This window comes from Notolabrus celidotus, chromosome 23 (assembly GCF_009762535.1).
Source record: "Notolabrus celidotus isolate fNotCel1 chromosome 23, fNotCel1.pri, whole genome shotgun sequence".
In the NCBI taxonomy this organism is placed as follows: domain Eukaryota; kingdom Metazoa; phylum Chordata; class Actinopteri; order Labriformes; family Labridae; genus Notolabrus; species Notolabrus celidotus.
Genome location: NC_048294.1, coordinates 19,675,793 through 19,698,093, shown reverse-complemented (window position 1 = coordinate 19,698,093; position 22,301 = coordinate 19,675,793). Strand labels below are relative to the sequence as shown.

General features: G+C 40.7%; 1 protein-coding gene across 1 annotated transcript in view; it reads left to right on the top strand.

Moving 5' to 3' along the window:
* Positions 1-22,301, top strand: part of ank2b (ankyrin 2b, neuronal) — a 146,143-nt gene that overhangs the window by 66,120 nt on the left and 57,722 nt on the right. Inside the window, exons 2-6 of the mRNA XM_034676911.1 lie at positions 5,146-5,247; positions 10,984-11,082; positions 13,652-13,750; positions 13,879-13,977; positions 14,087-14,272. Coding sequence (XP_034532802.1) covers positions 5,146-5,247; positions 10,984-11,082; positions 13,652-13,750; positions 13,879-13,977; positions 14,087-14,272 — 585 coding nt within the window. The remainder of the gene's footprint in view (positions 1-5,145; positions 5,248-10,983; positions 11,083-13,651; positions 13,751-13,878; positions 13,978-14,086; positions 14,273-22,301) is intronic.

Here is a 22,301-nt window from a genome sequence, read left to right as displayed (position 1 = left end):
TTTTTGAGTAATATGGGGCAAACATGACAGAAAGGTATGAAGGATTACTTCAGCCATCTGCTTTAAAAGAGCTGAAATGTGATTTAAACTGGCAGGCTCCGATTGTTTTATAAAAGTCTAACAAAATTATACATTTATAGAGTTAAAGGTGTTTCTTAAGCAGAAGCTGAACTCACACCTCTCTCTTCAGCCAGGTTAAAGTGCTGTGCCTCTACAAGATCTATGTCACAGCCTTTACCTCTACTCTCAGAAAACACGAACCTACAATAGCAACATTCAGAGACTTTTATCAGATGAGATAAGACATAGGACATACTTTATCTGTTCTACAAGATAAGGAGGGTTTATCTTAAAAACCCTGATCTCTTGGAGTCTTGATTTTAGAATAAGTAATATTCTTGTTCACAAGTGTAGAACATTTGTAGTGAGGATGGCATTGACCAATCACATCTCTGTGGGCTTTGGTGTCTGCAGGAAAAACAGTCTGTATGGAGAGCAAAAGAAGGAGGAGCACAATCCAGCGTAATGACATCCCGGCCCTCATGGTTGTTAATCTGAGGAGGATTTCTTTCTCTCTATAAACAGATATCTGCATGAAGAGCAGTCAATCTGTTCTAGATCAAACATTTACACTGAGACACAAATCTGCTTGATGCTGTGTCACTAAAGACAATCAGCGTTTAGATTTCCTGACTTCCTGGAATGCATCAGAAATGATGGATCCCACCTCCATTCATCAAACAAGCATTGTAAAAGTAGTTTTCTTCTCCTCTTGAGGACAGACCTGACAAAGCTTGACTTTTGACTAATCTGCATCATGATGTTGTTATGTCAGCAACCTGAGACCTATTAATAACAAGAACATCACAAGAGCATCAGTTTCTGTTTCAGGTTCATACCGCTGAAGGAAGCCAGAGTACAGACTCTGTGGAACTTCCTGTTTACAGTGAAAGTGAGACTCACCAGAATTAGATAAATGGGTGCTCCTTTAAGAGAATGTAATTATCAAAGAATGGCAGTATTAACTTTGCTTGAAATGCCCAAAAAGTTACACACTGTTCCAAGAGGCATACATCTTTAGAAGAAGGTCCCAAGATTAAGACCCTAAAGACAAATGTATAGAATTATGAAAATGTCCCTTGACCTCCTCCTCTTCATCTCAGAAACATACTTTGAACATCAGTGAAAGAAACAGAACATCAGCTGCCTTTATACTTGATTGACTAATTATCCTTTACTTACTTAGATTTTTGTATTCCTTTCACTGCAGACTCACCCCGGACATGACCTTCATGTCTCTGTGGGCTTGTGAAACCAGCTTTTTTTTTATCTGCAGAGAACATTGAAAACATCTCTCCATCAAAGAGAGTGACTGACTGACTAAGCTCCTTATAACCAGGAGTTATGAAACTATTTATGTAGGAAGCTGGCTGCAACAATCCACTCTTTCTCTCTAAAGCTCAGCGTTTTTATTCAAAAGACCCACTTGTCTTGTTGGTCCAAGTGTTACTATGGAAACTGGCTGGTCGCAGGAGGTTGATTAGGGCGAGGTCCTGCATAAAATGACTCGAGGGGGGAATATAAGGATATCATCACAAAGGCTTAATGGTGGAAATGGATGCTTTGTGCATCACTGCTAGAAAACAATGCTAACTGTGTAAGAGCATGAGGCAGAATGAACAAATCCTTCCACGACTTATTAGAGATACTTTTGTTTTATTTTAAAGGACAACGTTTCCTTTTCATGCCTTGTCCTTCTATAATTTAATCTTAGTAGACATTTACGCGTTACAGCTGTACAGACACCAACAGAAAGTTATAAATCAAAGGATCTATATAACACAAAACATTTCTTTCTTGCCCTATACTTATACACCTTAGTCGCCCTTTAGCCTAGCTTCTAAGAAAGAGGAAACATCGAACCCTCTGCATTGTTTCTGTAGCTCACCTGCAGGGAAAAGCATAGCTTTTACAAGGCTCCTGTTGTGACCTAATGAAAGGCATGTTTACAGAACCACTCCCTCTGTTAGAGCAATCCAGCTACCTCCTACACAACGGTAGTTTTGCTGTGGTCAGAGGTTCAAGGCAGACACGCCAAATGCTCTCTTGTTTACATTTTGTCCCAGCACATGGGACCAAAACAGTGGTTACTCTTTATTTTTAACAACAACTTGCTGGCTACGGTTGGTGCTAATTTCTTTGTTTGTGCCAACAACTCCACCTCTGACTGCTCCAACAACAAAGGTCGACTATTTTGAGTAACACAGGAAAGATGGAAAGTAGGAATAACACTCTACGTAATTTTAACACAGCACTCAGAGATATGTTGCTGTAACTGCAGCTGCAACTCTTCATCAGTTGTCTTGTTCTGCTTAGAGTCAGATTCTGGATCATTTTATTGGAGTTCTCCTGGAGCGCTCACCATGTTTGTTTAGGTGTTTTTCCACCTCTGCATTTGTCTGCATCTGTCTGCACTTTACCTCCTTCAACAGCATTCAGCACACCGCCTCATTACCATAGCATCCCCGTCCACTCAGGTCACTGCATGGATGATGAGGTTAGAAACTGAGAGACTGCAGATCCTCCACAGATTCTGAACCTCTGATGGTTTTTGCAACTGAATTCAAAACCTGACATCTGGAGAGGTGTTCTTTCCAGTTATTGTCAACTCTAATCTTTGGTATCATTTAGTAGTCTAACAGAAAAAACAACTACATTAAAAGAAAGTTTGTGTTTATTTGGCAAATGCATGCTTCCATTTTGTAATTGTTAAATGCAAAATCCCCAATTCCTGTTCCTTGATGCATTGAGTTGACCAGGTGTTGGAAAATGTGTATATCAGCTCACATGTGCCAAACAATGGACCCAATGTAGTATAACGCTTGTTTGCTAAGACTTGATGCGTGTCAGTACCAGGAAACACAACAGTGACATTTACTGTCAGCTGACCCGTATAAACTTGTAATATGTGCCGAGACGCTGCTGGTGTTTATCGCCCTTTAGAGTCGTGACTTGAGTTCTTCCAGTTCAAGGAATCAGACCTCAAAGTGTGATCCCTTCATGACAGAAAAACTCTGACATTTGGCGATCAGAAAGGACTCAGAATAAGACAAGAGGAGTGATGTTGCAGAGATTAAGCATAGACCAGCACAAAGATTGAACTGTAAGGACAAACAGCACAAAGACTCTCATACAGAGGTAACTGGAGTTATCAAGAAGGGTTGGAACAAGTTGTAACCAGAAATGCAAATAAACAAAAAAGAATGAAGTTCCTGTAGTGTCTACTTGAGGCTGGCTCCAAAGCGAAGGAATCCCCATTAACACCCATGTTAAAATGCACATTTTGACTTTAAAATTAAACATGTTTACAGCCTGGTTCAGGAAACCGTCTTTCTTTGTTTGTACACACTTTGTGTGTGTGTGTGTGGATTATCTTTGGTATTGGAATTATCTTAAAGCTACGCATACATCTTCGAATTAGTGGCATAGCTGAGTTGGCGGACAGGTGGGCACATTGTTGCTGTTTGTCAGGAGGGACAAGGTCCATATGAGCCCCACCTCTTCAAGGTTTCTATCTAGGTTGATGGAAAGTTATGTTGAGTCAGCATTTCCAATATGGCGTCCACCATTGCTGGGCTTTAAAACACCTCTTTTGAGACCGATGGATGACGTCATTGAGACTACTTCCATGTTTTATTCAGTCTGTGGGTCGGAACAACAAAAGAAACTGCCAATAGTTCCAATACCTTATTTATTAAGTTGTAGTAAATGGTAGAAAATATATCAGCTTGGCATGCAGATGTAGTACTATTATCCAAATGTCTTCAGACACAACAAAGACTGAATGAATCTTAGACGTCAGAGCATCCTCTAATCCTGCAACAAAGACAATTCTATAAAACTAAAACAACTTTTTAAATCTTATCTGAGGTTTTATATGGAGATGTTCACTTTAAAATCTCAGGGGTAAGACATGAAACAAAGGTCAGCTCTGCATTTTTCATATACGCCATTAGTCAGGTTTTAAATATGGGCAATGATCATAAACTGTGTGTTTTGTAAAATGTATAAAAGTTTGTGCATGTAGAGGACAGAAACCTGAAGAGAAACATACTAGCTGTCTTTGGAGGTGAACTTGACGGTGTTGCAGAAACTCCAGCAGCAGAGTCGGAGTGATGCAGTGCAGTTCTCTGCAGCAGCCAGACAGCCGCTGACTGCAGGTCAGTGAGAAACATCACACCTGCACTGTTTGTGAAGGAGACATCAGTGCTGCAGTGTCACTGCTCACTGCATCATGTTCAGCTCTACATTTCTCCTCTGATCTCTGCAGACTTTTATGAAATGTAGGCGTGTTAAAGCTTTGTCTGAACTCACTGCTGAAAAAGCTTAGTAATGAAGATTTTAGTCAAACTATGACCTTCAGCACTAATAATAGACCGCCCCTCAGCTTAAAACAAACAGAACAGCTGTGACAGTGTCCACGAGCAGGACGATTATCTCGTGTGGTGCTAAAACATTTCTTTACCTGACCTCTGACCTCCCTGAGGAACGAGTAGCGCACTTTGAATGCAGTAAAAAAAAGCACCACACTGTTTTTCTGCAGGATGAGCAGAGTGCTGAGAGCTCTAAACACTGTGTGTGTGTGTGTGTGTGTGTGTATGTGTGTGTGTGTGTGTGTGTGTGTGTGTGTGTGTGTGTGTGTGTGTGTGTGTGTGTGTGTGTGTGTGTGTGTGTGTGTGTGTGTGTGTGTGTGTGTGTGTGTGAGTGAGTGAGTGTGAGCCAGGATTTCGCTTTAGTGAAGAGGAAAATGCTGAATCATTCTGCCTCCTTACAGCTCTGGTCTGCTTCCAACTGCAGCTCAGTCAGCATCCAAAAAACAGACAGGGGACATGTCCTTCCCAAAACACAGACACACAGATTATTGTTTACCCGGGGAAACAAATATGTCTTATTATGTCTGCATGATTACTGCAGATAATGAAGCTCTTTCAGGGAATAATGACTCTTTACTCTCAGACATGTTGACTGCAGAAAGCTGCGTACAGAGGCAGTTATCTTCCTGTTTGTCTGATTGCATTGGGTCAGAGTTTTGGGTTTATTATGTAGATTATTTCTGACAATGTTTTTCTTCTGTGTCTCTTTCAGTCGGACAGTAACACAAGTTTCCTGCGAGCAGCGAGGGCGGGAAACATAGACAAGGTTTTGGAATTTCTGAAAGGAGGAGTAGACATCAGCACCTGCAACCAGGTAAGACGAAGAACACTCACCCCCTCTGTGGCTACAGAATAACAACATCTCATACCTGGTTTGTTTTGGAGCGAGTGTGGGGAAACGTTATTAAACAAAAACATGAGGAACAATGCAGCAACACAAACAAAAAGAGATCTTTGCCCAGACTTTGTTCACGCTCGAAGCCTTGCACGCTTTTCTCAGGACACTGAAATACAATCACAAACAACATACTAGTAATACATCTGAATATTCTGTGTGTTTGTCCTCTTCCAAAACTTAACTCAGTCAAAATAAGAGAAATGAAAGTGTCCAAAATCTGGACATAGACGCATTAATGTGGATTCATGAGCAGAAAATGCATGATAATAGAGAGGAGCAGCCAGGTTTTGTGATAGCTGGGCTCTGTTCTCTACATGTTTTCTGGTCCAAAGACTTCTACATATGAGATATCTTGTGTATGCTCCAGTAAAGTCCTTTAACCTGCAGCTGTGAAACAGCTTATGTCATGATATCATAGCACATCCTGTAAAAGTTCTTGTTTTGGTCCCTGAGAGGCTCAGATTATTATTCTAAGTAGGATGTCCCGATCAGATCTTTTAATATTGAATATTTGCCGATACCAAGTCCAGATCCGATACTTGTGTTTGCCTAGATAATAGTTGCACAAGGGACAAGAGAGTTGAGCTGCACACTGTTTTTTTTTTCCTTTAACAAAAATAAATAATAAAAAAAAATAACTAAAATATTTCTTATGTTTATTTCATTTAACTTAATCCAGCTTGCATTGTTGTAAAACTCATAATCTGTTTTACAAGCTCTGCTGTATGAGACCCACCAAACTGGTGTGCATGCGTTACAGAATGCTTAAAGCAGAGAGCAGAGAGATTCAAAGACAGACTAAGTTGGCACATTAGTCTGTCTGCAGACCTTCAACATCAGTGCAGTGCGAGCATGTTTTCTGATGTCTGTCTGATTGTGATGTGCTCCCAAACAAACACCCGACCACGAGGACATGATTATTTACCCAATAAGAACAAACAGGCAGAAAACTGAACACTGTGAGGATGAAATATGTTCTGTTCAGGTCTCTTGTTGCAGCAAATCCACGTGTAGAGCCTCGCTTTATATGAGCATGTGTCCATGGAGATTATTTCTATAAGCCTATGTTGATATTCAGCGTCTTAAACTATAAATATGCCTCTATATGTTCTGTAGCTTTGCAGTAATGTCAGTTGCATATATTATGTTTCTGTGGAAAACATGATTGCAGGGAAAATAAGCATTTGGATTGTTTTCAATTTTAGAGAATACTCTGAATTTTCTTCCTCATTTAGAACCCAGATTATACAGAACTAGGGCCTGAGTTCAAAAACAGCAGAATCACCCTTTAGCTCGGGTTACGTGAGTCTAACTATTCATGTTACCTGTGGTGCAAACAACCCACAGCATGCATTATTCAGAGTGCTAATGTGCTCCTGTCGTCCACCTCTAATCTCCACACACGCTTGGTTTTACTCTGCGTTACTGCAGGGCATAGGACTGTGTTTGATCATGGAGAGTATCTTTATTTAGGCCTCATCATTATCTGGTCTCCTCTAAGCCCCATTAGCATTCCTGTTCACATGGAGGGGGTGGCAGAGGAACCTGATAGGAGTCTGGTACTGGTAACAGCCTGGTAAACAGAAGTCACATGGAGAGGAGGTTCAGAGACTTTGTTTGTTATGGACTGTTGTGGAAGGAACATGTCGGCATCAATCGTCTGCTGCTGTTGAGGATATTTAAAGCTCCTGTGTTTGCATGTGTTGCTCTGAAGCTGTGTTTCCCCTACTGTTGAGTAAACTTTGAAGCAGCTGACAAAGAATCAAGTGAGGCATCCCAGAGGAGATTTGAACCCTGACTTAAACTTTAAAAGGTTGCACCTCTACTTGATTTTAGCGTGCATGAAGCTGCACCTGTGCTGCATTTGTGCACCTCAGTGATGAATGATGATTACCGATGTTGATGAGGGTGTGCACACCTTAAAGGAAATAACCCATCACTGTAAAAAAAAAAAAAAAGGTCCATATTAAACAGCAGACAAACCTCTAGAGGAGTCAGACATCTGTTATTGATATTATTGATGTTTGACCCTGAACACCTTCAGGTTTCTAATAATCAAAGAAAGACGTGAACATACGTCAAATCTTACAGCTACGCCCGTGAGAGCTCGATGACTCCATTTCTGTGACGGAGTGGTAGCTCTCCTCTGACTGGTTAAGTGCTTTTTAAACACACAGGAGGCTCCTGGCTTACTGACAGCACATTAGTTAAGTGATCGTTGATTTTAAAGCATCTTTAGTTAAATTTATGATTTGTGTTGTTGGGTAATTTATAAAGTAATGGCTGTAATTTGTCTGTGTCTGCAGTCTCTGGATCTTTCAGTATGTTTTGACACCAGCAAGATTTAAGATGACTATGAAACTAACAGCTTACATGATATGCTTAATTCGACCATCAACCTCAAGGTTCCCACACTCTTGTGGTTTTCGGTTACTGAGATAGTCTGTGTATAAGACGGACTTTTAATACCTTTTCTTTATAAAAAAAAACAGAGCTGCGTCCCACACACCAGTACAAAACTCAGAGGAACCAGACTAACAGCTCCTCTTTCTAACAGCTTTCCTCCCTCATTAGGTCATAATCATGTGTTGGAAGAAAACGCTTTTATAACATTCAGTGATTAAATCTTGTGAGTGCTGGATTTGATTGTAAAGACTCCTCAAGATAAAACAGAACTAGGTGGTATGAGTCTGAAGTAGTCACTGGCAGTGGGTCCATACCTTACACTTATCAAAGTTACTGTAGCCTGCTCTCAAACGGGAGCTGGCTCACACTGTTCATGTACAACATCCAGCTATTACAGTTGAGTGTTTGCAACCAACTCAACATTACTAGTCGGACAAACTTGGTGCTCCTAGTGACTCTTAAACCAGACAAGATCCAAAAGACTAACCCACTTTTTAAAATTTCTTTAGACACAATGATACAAATTTAAAGTCAGCTTTATAACACAACAACTTTCTTTTAATCAAAGTTTAGGCCCATAATGCAAAGCTATTGGGTTTCGACTATATTGTACCATCATTCAAACTGGAGCCATGAACGCTTTGGAGAAAGACGTAAAACTCTTGAATATTTTTCATATAAGCAAATAGACAATTACATGCAAGAGTGAGGCTGGAAGGCCTCAGAGGTTTGAGATTCATGCAGTTCACTTTTAGTTTACAGAGCGCTTCATTTTCTCACGAAACAAACACTCACAAATCTTAATAACTGAGCTTAATCAATCCACATAATATAAATAGCAGGCCCAGCTAGCAGTCAGCAGCTAAAGAGACATTTATTTTCTGCAGGAGTTGGTTGAGACCAAAACAGAGTAAATACTGGACTAGTCTTAGTCATGTTTATACAGACGTGGCTTCATTCATACGCTATAATTTTTCTCTGGGACTTTATTCAAGCAGGTAGTACACACAATGTTTTGTTTTCTCTCCTCCCTAGTGGCCAAATAAATCAAATGAAGCTGTTTAAATACACATCTCAACTGTTAGCCTGAATATATCAACATGTCAATATGTGTGACATTGTTTGTCGCTGGCTGACGGCCCATAAAGCTAATGAAGCTCACCCAGAGAGAAAATGTTAGTGGTTTATATGAGGATGAAATGAAGGTTGGATCATATAATTAAACAGAAATAGAGCAGCTAACTGTTGATCATCGTCACCTTTCCTTTAAGAACAGGAGAAACTCCCCCTGAATGACTGACGGACCTCACTGTTTACTTTGTTCTGATGCTCGATGTCGTACAGCTCTGAAAGCGAGTGTTCGCTCTGATCAGCCGTTACCTCCTCCTTCCTCCTCCGAGGCGACCCTGCTGCTGTTGAATGAGATTTCCTCCACGTTTCATTTGCATGGCTTTAAGATGCTGCTGTAATAGATCTGAGGGATAATTGGAAGCCTTCTCCTCAGTGGTTCGGCTCATGTGGGCTGACAGAATGAGGTAACAGATATTATGGATGGAAGGGTGGGAGGACAAGTCCAGGCTACACGATGAAGGGGTTAGTGGTTTCCTGGAGTTGATGGAGTACAGGTTAGAGAGAGGGGGACTCAGCTCCTGAGGGTTTTGGTAGAACTAGAGGCTGATGATTCTGTTCAGTGTTCAAGAATAAAACTGGAAATTATGCATACAGAGGATGCTGTCATTTGCAGAATGCAGCACATTTTAGATATGGACAGGAACTCTTTTATCTCTGCAGGAGAAAAACTACAGGTACTACCTTATACAGACTCCTGGGCAGAGTCAGATTCTCAAAAAAGTATGATGGCACTTTCACTTTCCCTCTCATGTACTCCGAGCTATTATCTGAAACACAGTCATTGTCCTCATGCGTTAGTTTCTGCAGGCCGAGGCCGGCAGGTGCACAAACATGTCAACTCATCCAAAAACAGCAGCAACATTTCTACTACGCTGTTGAGCAGATGCCTCCTGCCAGCTGCCGCTGACCTCGGGCCTCACAGCCTGAAGAACAGTCAGATGATTCTGGGAAGAGAGTTCCCATTTTTTGGGATCCCACAGGGAGCCTCTGCAGGGACCCCGGGAGTCCAGAATGACCACCGGCCTCAGGGGAGATGCAGGAAATGACATATCGACTCAGCGGCTGTTTTCATGCCGCAGTGTGATGCTGGTGGTGCTGAAAGGGGTTATTGAATCAGTGCTAGGTCACTTAGAGGGAGGGGGACAGGGCTTAATTTAGGGGGCAGCTAATCCCAAATTCACCCAATATTCGTCCCTCCAGTCGTTTGCTGCAAGATTTGAAAAGACTTTAAAGGAGCAATGCAAAAAAAGCTTCAAAACATACGCAAAATCCTGCGTTTGCAAAATAAATTGTATTTATAGACGTTATCAATGGTAAAAACTTGACAAATGGAGGATCAAACTTATCATGCATCGCGGGAGCTTCTCGTCCTCGAAGGCCAACAGGAGTGGTGAGCAAGGGAGTGTTCCAATCTAGAATCTGACCACTAGATATCACTAAATATTCACATTTCTCCACGCTGTACCTTTAAGTGCAAAAACATGCACTTCCGTAAGTGTCCACTGGAGGCTGTCTCCAAACAACAGGATGTAATGAAACGTCAGGTTGAGTCAGGAGTTCTGTTACAGCTCCTTTCTTCTTTGGGCTTCATGACGCCTCCTAAGAAACCGCTCAGTTTAGGATCTTCTTCTCTCACTCTGTGTTTCGAGTTATCACTCCGCTGAGCGAGCCTGACACTCCTCCTCTCTGCCAACTGTGCAGCACACGACACGTACGCGTCCAACACAGAGGGCAGGAGCTATTTATAACTTTTAAATTAACAAATATCGGCCATATATAACCAATCAGAACCAAAGGATGATGTTTGAGTGATATGGACTCCTCAGATTGGGAAATGAGAGGACATTTGCTTAACCTGCACACACACACTCTCTGCACAACTATTTATATCTTCATACCCAGCACTGGCTCTGCTCCACAACAGCATATCATGGCACAGCATCTAACACAACTCTGACAGCCAGCTTTGATATTTCAGTCTGTGACTGAACATGTGAGAGTGAGACCCAGAGAGTTATGGACGAGGAGGAGGAGAAAGAGGTAGTCTGCCTTTGTTTCTGATCGTTCGGGTTTATTGGACATTAAAACTGCCTTTCCTTCTTCTTCTTTTCACAGAATGGGCTCAACGCTCTGCACCTGGCAGCCAAGGAGGGTCATATGGACCTGGTCCAGGAGCTGCTGGACCGAGGAGCGGCGGTGGATGCAGCCACAAAGGTACTTTATTCTCAGAGAAGTAACATAAAAATAATGTCTCAGAGTTAAACCTAGTGTAACCATTAATATGTTTGTATAAAATGTGAAGTAATCCTTGTTTACTGGTAGATTTTAAACTGATATATGTGAGGTGAAGAGAGAGTTGGTGGTGAAACAACACATTACTAGGACACTTGGTTTGTTGCAGCGAGTATGACAGCCCCTGACACACAAGGCAGCCAGGAACATGCTAAATGAATCATTAAAATGTAGAGTCTGTGGGTGGGCGTCTGGTTTTCAGTGGTAGTAGTACAGTAGTATATCGGTGTCAGAAGGCTTTGGTGTCTGCAGGAAAAACAGTCTGTATGGAGAGCAAAATCAGGAGGAACACAATCCAGCGTAATGACATCCCGGCTCCCATGGTTGTTAATCTGAGGAGGATTTCTTTCTCTCTATGAACAGATATCTACATGAAGAGCAGCTAACAATCTGTTCTAGATCAAACATTTACACTGAGACAAAAATCTGCTTGATGCTGTGTCACTAAAGACAATCAGAGTTTAGATTTCCTGACTTCCCGGAACAAATGAGAAATGATGGATCTGACTTCAGTCAATTTTGCGGAATTAAAAAAGAAAAAAGGTGTTGGTCAGGGTCTCTTATTTGCATAAAAATTTTTTTTAAAGTGACATTGAATGTTCTAAAGTTAAACTATTGAGAACATCGAGTGCAGCCAGAAAAAAATGCTGACGCCAAGGTCAACTTTTTAAGTGCTTAAAACGCTGAGCTACATTACTTTTCTATAGAAGTTAGGCACCGCAAGCAAATAAAATGCCATTTATGCACAGAAGACTTAACTTTGAAATGAGTCAACAATTATGGTCAGTTCACTTGGGAACACTTATTTTGTGATGATACCTGTGACACTGTTCAAAGTTCTCTGAAAGGAACAATAAGGATTAATTGTAAAATATAATTTGACATCATCCAGAAGAGAGAGCTTGGGAAGTGATAATAAGCATCAATAATAGATTTGGGACTGACAGCATCTATTGATAAAAAAAAAGAAGCTGTACAAAGTGATGTAGAGACGGAGTGGAGGAGCATGAGGAGCACTGAAGGAACATGATATGTGGGTGGTGGAGTAGTGGAGTAGTAAACAGTCTGATACTTAAGCAATGATGATCGTTCCAACTCCTGCAATCAGAGACGGTCCAGACTCATGGTGGATCAGGTTACTGCTGTTTTCCCTCCTGATGGTGTTGTTCCACACTACGCAACCATGAGTAAACCGCAGAATCATGTCGTGCTAATTATTTTAATGTGACAGCTGCTGTAGAAGTCAACTGACCTCTTTGTTTTCTTATTTTTTGTTATTAATACATGATAGATAAAAACCTAATGTTGATTTAATGCTGTCAGGATTTGGCTTTTGGTTTTTATTAAACTAAGTATACACTTTAATGTCTAGATTTCTCATCCTTTTCATGGATAAAAATGATGAAGGATTATTAAAGAGTCATCAATCAATCTTTGTTGATATAGCACCAAATCCCAACAAATGTTATCTGAAGATTCTTTCCAAATAGAGCAGGTCTAGACCGTACTCTATGTTCTATTATTAACAAAGACCCAACATCCCCCATCTTACAGACAAGACTCAGTCTAATCTCATCTTAATCCACCATGAACAGAGCACTTTGCAGCATTTAGCAAGTTACAGTGGCAAGGACAAACTTCCTTTAACAGGCAGAAACCTCCATCAGGACCAGACTCATGTTAGACACACATCTGCTGAAATGGAATTGGAGAGAGGGATAGAGAGAGATGAAGAGAGAGAGATGATAGTGGTGAGACGGATAGTAATAATTGTAGCAGCTGGAGTCTGGCACGTCCACAACAGCAGGCCGTCTGTCAGAGATCCAGAGGAACTTACGAGACAAGGGAGCTCAGGGACTTCAGAAAGGTCTATGGTTAGTAACTTTAATGGGACAGAAAGAGTTACAGTAAGAGACCGACAGAGGACAGGAAGGGAAAGACAGGATCCCAGTGTGTCAGTTTTAAGCCTATAGCAGCATAACTAAGAGCTGGTCCAAGCCTGATCCAGCTCTAACTATAAGCTTTATCAAAAAGGAAAGTTTTAAGCCTAATCTTAAAAGTAGTGAGGGTGTCTGCCTTCCGGACCCTGACTGGTAGATGATTCCAAAGGAGAGGTGCCTGATAACTGAAGGCTCTACCTCCCATACTACTTTTAGAGACTTTAGGTACGATGAGCGGGCCTGCATGTTGGAAGCGTAGTGTTCTCGAGGGGTAATAGGGCACTATGAGCTTTTTAAGATATGAATATATATGTGACAGACAAACATGTGATTCTATACATCTGCTTCTATGATCTGGGTCATAACTGTGTAATAAAACATATGAATTTGCCTTGATGAATAAAGAAACTTGTACTCTAATATATGTATTTTTTCAGAGTGACCACAGATACTGTTTTTAATCAGGTTGGATCGTATTACAGATCTTCTGATCACTGATTATTTAGTGACTGCTCCCTCACATGGTGCGTCTCTGTTTCCTGCTCCTTCAGAAAGGGAACACAGCTCTGCACATAGCCTCTCTGGCCGGGCAGGCTGAAGTCGTAAAGATCCTGGTCAAACGAGGGGCTGACATCAATGCACAGTCTCAGGTGAGTCACTGCACCGTGCACCTGCACAAGATTTATGATTCCATCCTGTGACCGGGGACAGATGGGATGTTATTACCATACACGTTGAAGTTTATTTCCATCCTCGTGTCTCTGCCTGCGTGCTGTAGAATGGATTCACTCCTCTGTACATGGCGGCTCAGGAGAATCACCTAGACGTGGTGCGATACCTGCTTGAGAATGGAGGCAACCAGAGCACTGCAACAGAGGTGAGATGACTCTACTGTTACATCATGAACACAGATTCAGTCTTCGGACCATACTTGATCCTTTTGACCAGATGATTCCGTTCACTCCACTCTTCTTCTTCGCTCCCAGGATGGCTTCACCCCTCTGGCCATCGCCCTCCAGCAGGGCCACAACCAGGTGGTGTCAGTGTTACTGGAGAACGACACTAAAGGAAAGGTCCGTCTCCCTGCTCTGCACATCGCTGCCCGCAAGGACGACACCAAGTCAGCCGCGCTGCTTCTCCAGAATGACCACAATGCTGACGTCCAGTCGAAGGTACGAACGTGACGCCGTTTGAGATGTTGTTTCAGCATGTGTGTAACAAGCTAACGTGGCGCTACGTGTTTGTGCAAATGTGTATGTACTGTGCTTATTAATGAATTCTACAGGGTTCTGGTGATAATTTGAGGTAGAGAACGTAGACGTTAAAGTGTTGAGAAGCCCGTCCAGCTTCATTTAAGGTTTAATCAAACTAACACCAGGGTTCAGATGATAGTCTCTGGATGGGGAGTCCTTGTTTACATCTGTTGTTAGCTCTGTATCTGGATAAATGTTCTCTCCGGTCTCATTACATCTCATCTAAATAATGACAGGGTCTTATTTTTCTTAGTCAATATGCAAAACAAACAGTAGGTGTAACAATAACATGCTGCAGTCCCATTGTGTGGTGGTTCTGTGTGGGCTGAGGTGTAGTGATGACATTAGAGACTGTGCTGATGATGTTAGGATGAAGTTTCTACCCACAGTGATGAGATCTCTTCATGAGTGGATTTAAATCAGATATTTCTATACTGATGTCATTTCTACCCATGTCACAGTGTGAAAACAAATTAATAAATATATATATAAAAGATAATTAATTAATCAATCAAATGAAAACATGGAAATAAAACTAATTAAATTAATAAGTACAAATAATTTTGAAATAGTACAAGTAATACAAATAAAAAATATATAAAAATAAAACAAAGTGAATCACTAAATAAAAAATCTTTCAATTAAAAATATATATAAAAATATTTGAACAAGTTAAAAGAAATAATCTAGCAAAAAAAATACAAATATGTAAAAAAAAAAATATATATGTAATATATATTATTTTATTTTTACATATTTGTATTTTTTATTGTTGCTATATTATTTATATTAACTTGTTCAATTTGTTTAACTTTATATATTTTTAATTTTTACTTTTTGTTGAATTTTCTTTATTTTTCTATTATTATTTGCATTACAAAATAAATAATAAATACATAATATATAGAATGCCAACCAGATTTTCATCATACAATGCCACCCTTTCCCCACCCCTCTGGACACTTACCTGCAAGGGATTTGTTTATTTTGTCAACCATGTAACATCATCCTTGCTCATCAAATCTCAATATCACTGGTTTCTTTGTGTAGATTCAGTTAGCTTTGGCCTTACTTGCTGCTAACACACAACTAACAAATGAAGAACCAGTGTTTTCAGCTTATTCCAACACTTTATGCAAAAGACTTGACAACAAGTGTAAAACATGCTCCTCACTGTCACTCACATGAAACAGACTCATGTCAGACATTACCCACAAGGCCCCCCATCCTCATCCAGATATAGATGATATCAGGTGTAAACAGGTTACTCCCTCTTCTGTGTGGTTCAGTGAGTGAGAGGATACTGCTAACATGTTGTGATGTACTTCCTCTTCTAACCTGTACAGCTGTGTAAAGTCTGTGTTGTGTTTCCATCTGTGTGTCTCTGCACCTCTCTGTTTCTCTCCTCCTCTGTCTCATTCAGTGTTTCCGTCACATCCCTCCTGGTCCTGCCACTAACCGAGTCTCTCCCTCTTTTTCCCCCCTCTCTCTTTAAATGCTTCCTCTCACACAATTCCCTCCATCACTTCTCCCTCCTCCTCCTCCTCCTCTTCCTCGCTGCACCGGTGTCTAAGTGTAGCACTGTCCTCTGCATGGAGTGTGCCACTGTCTGCAGGTTGTATGGTGGTGATATTTACGGCTGCATGCAAACAAAGAGGGGTGGATGTTGTATCTGAAAATGCTTTTTGACCATCTGCAAGGGATGGGAGGGGTTACTGTGTCATTATAGTGTTGATGGGAATTCACAGTTACCTCTGGATGAAGGAAAATCATCTCAATCTGTTATTCCAATACCAGATCGATTGTTTCGATGAGTAATGCCTGTCTTTGAGACCTGGATGCAAAAATGTTTTGTTGCATAAATGACTCATTTATTTTGTAATCGCTCAAAAGAATGCCAGATGCAGCTTTGTAATGTGCCCGATCAAAGTACATCATCTTTAAGTCAAACAGGCCTTAACATCTATTTTCAAAGCCACCAGTCTCAACTATTAACTGTATATAAGGATGGACAACATGCCTCTATCTTCTCCCCCTGTGGAAAAGTGAAGCCAAAGTATCCCACAACAGGTGCTGACCTATTGAGCATTTGGAGCTAGATGGCCTGGTGCAGCCGAGGTATCTTAGTTGCTTTTTAATTAAGCGATGAAATGCCTAAGATTCCGGTCCTCAGATGGGTCCATTCCTCAAGTGGGTCCAGTCCATGGTGTCCCAGATTCTTGTGTGGGTTTGAAGCAGACTCTCACGGTTATGGAAAGTTCAATGACTCTTGTGTTAGTGTTTGTTACGTTTCCTCTCACCGCTCCTCCTCTACTCTGATAATCCAGTGCACACAGCACTGCAGGAGCCTCATTGGTCAACAGAGCTGTCAATCATGACTTTGATGATGGAATAGAATTCTGCCCTTGATCTCAGAATTCCAAGAAAAAAATTTAAATTCTGAAGAAAAGTTGGATTTAAAAAAGAAACATCCTTTGCACCTCCCCTCTTTTCTGCCTTATACCACTTTTTATAGCATCAAATAACTAATTCATACTAAACCAGTCAGAAACATGAACACTGTGACATAAATCAGCATGATAAGAACTAACTATAATGACAGAAACCATGTTTGACCAACCTTTATTTGACCTGTATTTGGATTTTATAGTTTCACTCATGTCCCATCTGCTTACATGGAGGAGGCAGGGCTTATGATCTATACATGTCAGCAGGGGATCTCCAAGTGTTTTGGCTTCACTTTGACGAGCTCATGTCGTCCTTTTTTTTTACAGACTGGTCTCAACTGATTAAAGAGATAAACAGTAAATTTGAACTTTCACAGATCAGGAGTTACTTTTGTACCTTTGTTTCAACTTGATGGTTTCTTCTGTTATTGTTATTTCTCTTATCCCACTATATTTATCAATAAATAACATCCCAAAAAATTCTGAAAGAAGAAAGCTGTAGACATGTACTCTCCTGTCCTGTGAGGTGAAGTTTCTGTTTACGTCAATGGAGTCTGTTGGCTTTGAAAAAAGAGGTTTTACTGATGATTACGGTTCAAGAAAACTTATACATGTAAAGAGTCTGACTTTGAAGACGTCCTTTAACAATAACAATCTGAGCCTTTAAGTCTGGAGATAAACTTGCTTTAGCTACGCGTATCTGAGCGCATGATGGCTGCCACATGTTCCCAGTATCTGAATATGTCCTCAAATTAACATGACACGGACGAAGATGCAGTAGATACATGAGTGTAGGTGCAGTAGAGTCAACCCAGCAAGTAGGACATATTAAAGACAAGCTGATGGACAAGTCTGCAATTATCCACATCTCTACACAGCAACAAAAATACCTGTGAAACTCGCTACTAGTGATAAGCTCAGTTTTAATAGTTCATGTGGAAACCTGCAAAACTACATGGAAACAAGTCCAGGACTGATAACTGACTGATAACAGAAACCTCAAGTGTCGCCATGTCTCTTGTTTACATCTCTCAAATCCGGTAGTTGTATACGACCTGAGCTCTCTGGTGCGCCCTCTAGAGGTATCCTTCAGTAACACATGCAGTGCATTTTTGAGTATGTGTTCAATTATGTCCATGATGCAGCCAGTTTGTATGCAAACACAAGGTGTAAAGGCAAGTTCTTCTCCAGACTCACTGATTAAAACTTTCAGTGTTCGTACTTTGATCCGTCATGTTTATTTTGAGAGATTGTGTTGTAGCCATCAAATCTCTTATCACAGATATCAGTTAACACTAAAGCTGATCTAAAACTTTTACACATGTGGTCATTTTGATTTAAAAAAACACTGACCAGGTTCTGAGCACAGGAATTACTCAGTAAGTGATGTGGCTAGAGTGAAAAGGATATACTGCACTACTTGGTCTCTACCTGAATGTTAAATTAAACATCTCGTGTATATTTAGAAGAGGAAACAATCATGTAAGAAAACACAGCGGTGTGTGTATGGATGCATCCAGGATACCATATGTGGTTCAGCTGCTGTGTGCAGCGCTGCTCAGGATGAGTCACGGGAAAGAGGGCCTGTGAGAGACGGCTAAAAACAGCAGCTCGTACAGTCGTACTCCAACACATGTACACATGAGACACATACTGTAGAGACACACACTGCACACACACACACACACACACACACACACACACACACACACACACACACACACACTCTACACAAACACACACACACACTCTACACACACACACTGCATAGACACACACCGAACAGTTCTTATACCTCGGCACTGAAACAGGCCTCCATCTCAGGGTCATATTAAAAATGCATCTGTCACAGTCACAGTCACAACCTCTGGAAGAGAAACAAGCTCAACAATTCAATTATAAATATCACATCACTAGACAGTTTTTTCCTAACATAGTAGGGCTGTCAAACGCAGATTTTTTAATCATGATTAATCGCTGAATTTTAATAACTAGTCAAGTTTGGTTCCATTTTTGATTGCATGTAAAAACTCTGAGATCCCTCACCTGATGTCCGCTCTGCCATCTCTAGTGACGCGCACCTGTATGCCTAGTTTCGTAGGCATTGGCTCAAACAGGAAGTACTTTGGTGGTATAATAATTCAGTTTGATGCAAGGTGCGGATTACTTTTGACTCTTCAGCTGAGCCGTGCGGGAGTTTCTTAACTAAAAGTGCAGAAGTGTCATTTTTTTCCATCATGGTGGCAGCAGAAAGCAGCAAGACACTGCAACTGATTCACTCCGGTGAGCCGAAAGGGACAAAATAGCACGTGATCAAAAAAATACAGGCCTTAATCGCATAAACAGTGACAGCCTGATGAGACAGTTTATCTCATATATGAAGGGAAAATAATCCACAGACAGAAGCGAGACTCTGAGTGATGGCAGGTTATACTTTTGTTAATAACTTGTTACTCAGTGAAGAATTTATGTTCATAATTTAACATTTTGCAGTTCAGACCAAACATTGCATGACTGAATTAAAAGTCGACCCAATGTAAATCATATATTTACATGTTTTATTTATTTATATAAAGGTGCAAAATTAAGATAACACCATCAGCAGTAATTTTGCACACGTGCACAGGTATGCTCCTGAGTTTGTTTCGTAGTTTGTAGATTTCATTCTCACCTGAGAACCGATCCTGTATGAGAACACGTCAGTGAAGAATCTTCTTGAAAACTGCGTGAGCGGCTTTGAAGAAGGACTTCTTCCTGAGAACGTTTGGTGATGAGGCCCGTTCAGTTTCATCGATCCTTCCTCTGTCTGGTTTTGAGTTAACGGGGCACATCTGAAGGAAGTGTCCCACCCCAGCCGCATCACTTACTGGTCTCTCTGACTGCACAGCTGAGCTGCTGCAGTGCAGTAATGTGTTTAACTTCCTGTCTGAACTGAACTGATCTTTCCCTCCCTCATTCCTGCTGCTTCAGATGATGGTCAATAGGACTACTGAGGTATAAACACGCTCCTTTAACTCTCCACAGATTCACCTCAGAGTCCCATTTGTTCCCTTTTCTTTCCTCACTCCATTTATTTATGTCGCCTCCTCAGCACTGCATGCTGGACATAAAGATTACATTTGTGTTGGTTTGATTTGATGAGACGTCGATGTGCACGGCTGACGTGACTGGCCGAGCTAAAGCTGCGTGTCCTGCTCTCAGGCTCAGCTCAGTCTGCCTGACTTTACTTTCTGGCTTTGGTTCCTTCACGCTTTCTTTCTTTTCATTTTCACGTCTTGGTTCCAGTATTTATCTGTTCTGGCTTCGTTTTGAAGCCTCTTTTTGTTTTTGTCGTCTGTGACCCTGTAGAAATATCTCTGATTAACATCTTCCTGGAGATGTTTGGATTTTTTTCAGTGATTGAGTTTTCCTTCTGCAAGATTTTCATTGGTTGAATTCCGTTCTGATGCATATTTGGAACAACAGTGAATGTCCACACATGTTTGTCTTGTACTTTGTCTGATGTTGTTGTTTTTGTGTTGCATGTCTTCTTTTAGAAATGCACTATGAACTGCTCAATGTAGTTAAAAATATTGGAAAATGACTGTAATTATCAGGATATATTGAAAACATTGAAATCCAGGACTGCCCAAATGAAAAGCCTCAAAACGAAATGATTTAGTCAGATTGAAACTTTATTTTCCGTCTGTGTGCCCGTGATGTGATGTGGAACAACCTGCTAAGGAGACGAGGCTACCAACATGAGTCCCGACTTAAAACTCTCCTAAAAACAAACTTAATTTCCCCCCTCTTACTGCTTTTAGAATTTATTTTGTTTAAAGCCAGCTGGTTTGATTGACGACTCTTCGCTTTAAGACAATAAGTGACCAGTAGAGGGGGCTGGCATGACTCTTCAAATTGTTCGTGAGCATTGAATCCGTCCTTACCGTAATGCTAACGTAGGCTGAGCTACACTACTTTTCAGGCTGCTGACAGAGTGCTGTAAACAAACAGGACTAGAGAGAGCTACAAAACAGACTGCATCTAGTAGACCAGCACGGCTTCTATACTGTGTTTATTACCCGGCTCTCTTACTGATCTTTGGGTTCACACTGACTTAAGTTGCCCCATTGTAAGATGCTTGATTCTGATTGGTCAAAACCCTTTGACGACGGTTATTAACTTTCACTAACATGAGCAACACCAGAGGCAAACTGATCACACTTCATGTCAGATCAATCAGTGGAAAAGAGTTCCAGCACATTTTGCTTCTGCTTGTTGACACCATAGACCGTAAGTTGAGGTGAAACCATTAGCTTCCTTTAGCATCAAAACAATGTGGCTAAAACTCTAGTTTCAGTTAGCATGGTAATGCGGCAAGCTAAACAACGCAAACATTTTCATCTTTCTATTTTGTCACGAGGAGTACTTATGGTTCTTGTATTTTATGTTTTCAGTTTACATTTCTTTCCTTTACGGAAGATTAAGTCCTAGTTATTTAAAGTCTTTGTGACCAAGGTTTTGCTCTTAATAGTAATATTTATTCAGTCATCATACATTATACAATAACTTTCACAGTACAGACACTTTAAACAACGCAACAGTTGTGTATTAAGTGAGGACTGAAAAGGAAAAGGCAGAAGCAAAATGCTTATTCAAGCCTAGCCTACATTTTTTATTAAATTAAGCAAGCTGCTCCTAAAGTGTGAAGAAAAAAAACTTTTATTTTGAAAGTTATTTTGTATTTCCAGCAGAGCTCCTTTTTAAAGTAACATGAACACATAGACGGGAAACTGAAGTTGATGAATTGTTTGATTTTGATGTGGCAGTCCTGGTTTGTTGTGATCCTCCTGACAAAGTGTTTCAGATGCATGACTTCTATACAATTTTTAAATCAATGCTTTATAAATCTGACTATTTCAAACAGTGCTGATCAGTGATGGCATGAGAAGCTTATAAAACGTTAACCTGCTTTGCTTAGACTTGGCATTAACAGCATGTTGCAATCACACTGACTTACGTTGCCCCATTGTAAGCTTTGACTGTGTAAAGTTTTGAAACCATCACGTTAGTCACTGTATTCTTCACACCTTTATAAACAAACTTTTTCACATTAAATCGGACCACACTCACAGAATGGCAAGGTAAGGCAAGAATTTCACAGTTCCTCCAACCTGCTCTGCAAATCTCTCTAACTTTTCTCATGAACTCCTCATTTCTAACTCTGAAACTTCTCTGATGTACAGTTAACATAGTGCACTTTGGTGTCGATCACAAACGTACCCTCCTCGTAATGTGCCGCTTTATGAGTTCACTATGATTTGGTTTTTGGTTTGGGGGTACCTGATTGTTGTCTGTCCATCTTCTGACGATCTGTGTGTACTGTACATCTGTTTTTATTTCCTTCTTTTCACTTCAGTTTTACTTTGAAGAGGGGAAAAACCTTATTTTTCTTTCTGTGGTGGATAACCAGCATGAGTCTGATGTGTCTGAGTGGGGTTCTGGAGTTGTGCGTATGTGGG